Source organism: Rhinolophus sinicus, chromosome 9, assembly GCF_057876585.1.
Source record: "Rhinolophus sinicus isolate RSI-liver-muscle chromosome 9, RSI-T2T, whole genome shotgun sequence".
Taxonomy (NCBI): Eukaryota; Metazoa; Chordata; class Mammalia; order Chiroptera; family Rhinolophidae; genus Rhinolophus; species Rhinolophus sinicus.
The window spans coordinates 19610987-19616890 of NC_142509.1; the positions used below are offsets into that span (position 1 = coordinate 19610987).

The 5904-nt window shown below is 40.4% G+C and overlaps 2 protein-coding genes and 1 gene segment (V, D, J or C); 1 reads left to right on the forward strand and 2 right to left on the reverse strand.

The window, feature by feature from the left end:
- The window catches only part of LOC109439166 (immunoglobulin lambda-1 light chain-like), a 556184-nt gene that overhangs the window by 303821 nt on the left and 246459 nt on the right, over positions 1-5904 (reverse strand). The gene's annotated exons all lie outside the window — the stretch shown is intronic.
- The window catches only part of LOC109439815 (putative non-functional immunoglobulin lambda variable 1-50), a 364704-nt gene that overhangs the window by 295050 nt on the left and 63750 nt on the right, over positions 1-5904 (reverse strand).
- ZNF280A (zinc finger protein 280A) lies at positions 1529-3400 on the forward strand. The gene has a single exon (XM_019719412.3). It carries the CDS (start codon positions 1621-1623, stop codon positions 3169-3171), a length of 1551 nt encoding a protein of 516 aa, XP_019574971.3. The 5' UTR covers positions 1529-1620; the 3' UTR covers positions 3172-3400.

Genomic DNA, 5904 nt, shown 5'->3' on the forward strand with positions numbered 1-5904 from the left:
ACATGACTCCCCACATGACAATAGTGTTAAATCTTTCAATTTGGATTTTACTAAATGCTTGGAGAGCCCGGAATTAGTGGGTTCGAGTCTGTTGTACTCATAAATGATCAGATTAATAATAGCTACTATCTATTTATTTTATTTATTTATTATCAATCAATTCATGTATTTTCTTACTCTCCCCTATGACAGGGTAAGGATACCAAGAGTATTCATGTTTCTTAACATTGCTCTAGAAGGTGAAGGGACAGCAGTAAAAAAAAACATGAGTCCCTGCCCTCATGTTGCTTACTGTATAGTGGGTGGAGAGAGAAATAAAGCAAGATATTTTTTCTGTATTGTGTGTTAGGCCAGGGTTAAACACTGAGTTGAAAAAATAATGTTTGGGGAGAATAGGGCATGTACGTTGGGAGGTAGTGATTTCAATAGCATGGTATGGAAGCCTTACTGAGAAGCTGTGGACCTGAAGCAGGCCAAGAGCTGGGATGGGGCATCTGAGAAAAGGCATCCATGGCAGGAGGAGCAACAAAAGTCCTGAGAAACTACAGGGTCTGGTGCCCACCCATGGAGATTGGGATGGCTGCAGGGGAAGGATGGAGGGTCAGAACAGATGAGAACCAGTGGGCACAGGCGGATGGCCTAGACCTCTGAGACATTTTATGTTCATTGGCATTTCTTCTGAGTGAGATGGGAAGCCATTGGAGATCTATAAGCAGAAGAGTGCATACCAGCTCTCCTACATACTTTAACAGAAGCTTAGGAGCCGCCATGGGGACATAAGACAAAAGCCATGTAAAGCTGGAAACTTCTGCTCTGCGATGATACAGGGAGAGAACATGGTGCTGTCATTCAAGGAGGTGGCAGTGGATATAGAAGAGAATGGTCAGGTTCTGGATACTTTTAGAAGGTGGAACAGTTTGCTAATTGACTGGCTTTAGGGTGGAATGAAAGACTTGGCAAAGGATGTCTCTTGAATTTGTGAACTGAGTGACTGGAAGGTTTTACTGAGAAAGGGAACACTGCAGGAGGAGCAGACTTTTTTTTTTTTTTTTTTTTTTTTTTAGTGGACTATCTAGAGCTTAGTTTTGTAAGATTGGTTAGAAAGTTATCCCTGAGGGTACATCTGCGAGTAGGAAGAAGCTAGTGAGACACCCAGAGTGCAAAAATGAACGAGGCAGGCACTCGGAGATGTTGAACCTTCGCCTCAAGTTTTGCCCTTAAATCTTGTACTCTAATGCCTCACTTGCCTCTCCTGTTCATGGTGCTGCAAGAGGACATGTTGAGAAGTTTGTAATTGCAGGAGACTGCTGGGACTGAGGTGGGACATGGCTGGAGAGGTAAATCTGAGATTATCAAATGCTTTGAGCCTGTTTTCTTCCACATAAAGTAAGGATGTTAATAGTTATCTTAGCGTTTGGGAGGGAAGATTAAATAAGGCGATGATTCTTATCTCTTGAAATAGATACTGACTAATGATATGGTTGCATTTAGGTTGCAATTTACAAAAAGAAAGCACTAGAAGTTGAAAGGACCTCTTTGAACCAAAAGCTGTACTCGTTGGCTCAGCTGGCAGATCTCTTGTCCCGTGAGGAAGAACAAGGGCCAGAACCACTGAGGAACATGGGAGAATCCAAACACAGGGACAAAGATGAAGATGCTGATCTGATCTTTGTTGGAGTGGAAGATGCAAATAAAGATGATGAAATTCTCTTTGTCAGAGTGATTTCCAAATCAAAACCAGTCATTTCAAACATTTTGAATAGAGTGACCCCAGACTCATATTTGAAAAGAAAGAAAAGCTGCTTGAGTCAAGATCTTGCTGGCACATTACAGCCTGCAAATTACACGACCCCTACATCAAAAGAAGCGTCCATCTTCCCAGCTTCTGAATCTGAAAGGGGAGCCATAGACAGTCCTCTTATTTTTGAGCCTTCATCTAAACCTGACTATAAAACAAGCTCACCAGAAATTGTGCCTGGCAGTTCTTCAGATTTGCTCTCTTCATGGTCTCAGGGTCTACTTGGAACTGTGTTTTCTGTAGGAGGCAAGGATAAAAGTCCTCGTGATTCAAAGCGACTTTCCACTTTGGATATAAACAGTGGAAATCCCAAAAGACCTAAATTCAGTGATGGACTCCCAGGAGGACATTCAGCTGTAGCCCCTTCTGGAGTCTCTCCTACAGTAAACATGAGTACACCCTCTTTATTAAGCCCTGTTCAGAATGAAGCATCATTTCTTTGGTCTTACGCAAATGACAAGGCACATTTCAATCTTATGGATCCAGACAGAGCAAATAGTTTGGAAAGGCTGGAAAAAACAGACTTGCTGGATCTAGCAAGTCAAAACAAGACTGTTGATCCCAAGAAAGGAAATCTGGTTGTGTTACTTCCTGACTTTTACTACGGACAGCATAGAGGAGATGGGCAGCCAGAAGAGAAGACTCACACAGCCTTTAAATGCCTCAGCTGCTTGAAAGTTCTGAAAAATGTCAGGTTTATGAACCACATGAAGCACCATTTGGAACTTGAGAAGCAGAAGGGTGACAGCTGGGAAATCCACACCACCTGCCAGCACTGCCACCGGCAGTTTCCCACTCCGTTCCAGCTGCAGTGTCACATTGAAAGTGTACACATTTCCCAGGAGCCCTCTGCTGTCTGTAAAATTTGTGAATTGTCCTTTGAAACAGATCAGGTTCTCTTACAGCACATGAAGGACAATCATAAGGCTGGGGAAATGCCCTATGTGTGCCAGGTTTGCAACTACAGATCGTCTGCCTTTGCTGATGTGGAAACACATTTCAGAACGTGCCATGAAAACACAAAGAATTTGCTTTGTCTGTTTTGTCTCAAAATTTTCAAAACTGCAGCATTCTATGTGAGTCATTGCTGGAGACACTGGAACAAGAGAGTCTTCCAGTGTCCCAAGTGCCGGCTACAATTTTTGACTTTGAAGGAGGAAATGGAGCACCAAACCAAGAATCATCAAACATTTAAAAAGCCAGAGCAATTGGAAGGATGGTCTCCTGAAACAAAGGTTATTATTCAAACTTCAATTCAACCAGGATCCAGAGGTGCAGCATCCATTACTATGAACAACATTGACTCTCAACTGTCATCTCTTAAAACTAAAAGGAGGGTGACTATGAACACTAAGCATTCCAGAGATCACTGAAGCTACAGTTATGGTTAAAAATTGTTCTGCCCACCTCCAGGAATTCTGAAAGACAGAATTGAGGGTAGGACCTCTGTACATTGTGGCTGTAGATGCCAGCAAGCAATATCAACAACTGTCAGGTTTTACAGTGACAAATCCGACCTCCCCACTGTCAAGAAGTAGCTCGGAAGTCTTCTTCATACCCCTTCCCAATCAACCCCCTCCCTAAAGTAACTACATTTCTGACCTCTACTACCATAGAGTGGTTCCTGTTTTTCAACTTTAAGTAAATGGAATTGCACAACAGATTTTTGTCTTTGTTTTCCTTTAAATAAGTGAGATGCATTCTTGCTGTAACAGCACATTCTATTTCTTTTTTATTTTATTTTATTTTATTTTTTTTACATTCTATTTCTTGATGGGTAGAATTCCCTTGAATACGGTGCCATTTTATGTACCCACTTTACTATTGACAGACTTTGAGGTTGATTCTTTTGCTATTTTGAATAAAGCTTTTATGAACTTTTACATGTCTTTTGGCAGACATGTAGTCATTTCTCTAGGATAGTATAGAGATGTTCTGGAACTATAGATTTGGCTTTTTTAGTGCATATACTGCCAAACACTTTTTCAAAGTGATTGAAACAACTTACATTTCCACCAGCAATATTGAGAACTCCATTGTTACAGATACACACTTGGTACTGTCAGTCCTTTTCATTAGTGTCATTTTCTTGACATTTTAGTGGTATCACATCGTTTTCATCTGCATTTCCCCAATGAGTAATGATTTTGAGAATAATTTTTTCATATGGTTATTGGCCTTTTGAATATTATCAAGTCTTGCCTCCTTATCTTTTTTTTTTTTAAACTAGGCTGTTAACTGGGAAGGGTGTAAGGGAACTGATGAGACACTGAAAATGCCCTGTATCTTTTTTTTTTTTTTTAATTTATTGGGGTGACAATTGTTAGTAAAATTACATAGATTTCAGGTGTACAATTCTGTATTACATCATATATAAATCCCATTGTGTGTTCACCACCCAGAGTCAATTCTCCTTCCATCACCATATATTTGATCCCCCTTACCCTCATCTCCCACCCCCCACCCCCCTTACCCTCTGGTAACCACTAAACTATTGTCTGTGTCTATTAGTTTGTTTCTCATTTGTTTGTCTTGTTCTTTTGTTGTTTTTGGTTTATATACCACATATCAGTGAAATCACATGGTTCTCTGCTTTTTCTGTCTGACTTATTTCGTTCAGCATTACACTCTCAAGATCCATCCATGTTGTCACAAATGTTCCTATATCATCTTTTCTTACTGCCGAATAGTATTCCATTGTGTATGTATACCACAACTTCTTTATCCATTCATCTATCGAAGGACAGAAAATGCCCTGTATCTTGACCTGAATGGTAGTTTCATGGGTGCTCATATGTGCTTCATGGTGTGTCCTATTTAAGAAATTACCAAGAACATAAGAATATTCCTCCTATGTTTTCTTCTAGAAGCTTTACTGTTTAGCGTCTCATATTTAGGTCTATGATCCATCTCAAATTTACTTTTTTTGTTTATGGTGTAATAAATCAAGGTACCAAGGTTAATATTTTCATACACATATTCAAACCAACCAGTATTTACTAAAATCCACTCTTTACCCACTGTATTGCAGTGGAAATTTTGTGTAAATTGGATAGATAACTAATGTATCCTGGACTCCATTCCATTGGTTTTGTTCTCTATTCTTGTGCTAATACCACATTTATTATAGCTTTTAATTATCTTAGCTCTACCTCAGTTTGTGTCATGGTTAATTTTATGTGTCAACTTGTTTGGGCTAAGGGATGCCCAAATAGCTAGTAAAACATTTGGGGTGTGTAAGGATGTTTCTATAAGAGATTAGCATTTGAGCTAGGCATTTATCTCAAAAAGTTGTAAAGGACAACAACTTATAGAGACAAGAAAGAAATAATAGAAATAAGAGTTAAATAAATGAAATAGAGAAGAAAATGTCATTATAGATTAACAAAATCAGAAGCTTCCCCCCCCCAAAAAAAAAAAAAAAAAAAAAGATTACTAAAATAGACTTCTGGCAGAATTGAGCAATTAAAAATAATTCTGTGAAGGTCCAGATAGTAAATATTTTAGGCCTTGTGGATATGACCTCTTGCAGTTAGTCAACTTTGCTGTTAGCAGGAAAGGGGCGTGGACAACATCTGTAGGAATGGGTATGTCCTGTGTCCCAATAAAACTTTATTTGTAGACACTGAAATTAGAATTTCATATAATTTTCACACGTCACAAGGTAATCTCCTTGTAATTGTTTCCAGCCATTAAAAAATGTAAAGCGCTTATCTTGCTGCAAGCTGTACAGAAACCGGGTGGCAGGCTAGATGGGATTAGCCCCAGATGCAACTTTAAGAGAATGGGCAGCAAGATGCAGTTGCATGGTCAAGTAGTTCCTTAGGCACGGGGCAGGCAGCTAGTGCTTTTACGGCAAAGGGACAACACTTGATGATTATGAGAGTGGGACTCCAGGTGGGCAAGTCTGTCCCCTGATGTACTGACTGGGAGCCGACTCTCCGGCCCTAAATCCTGACCCGCGGAACCTTGGCCATCCAAGACCCTTTCAAGGTTTCAGTCATTGCTCTGCCCACACCCATCTCAGCCTGACCCCACCCTCAGCGGTCGCCACTAGGGGCGCCCGAGCGCGCGCACGCGCCCGAGACATCTTCGCGGCCAATCAG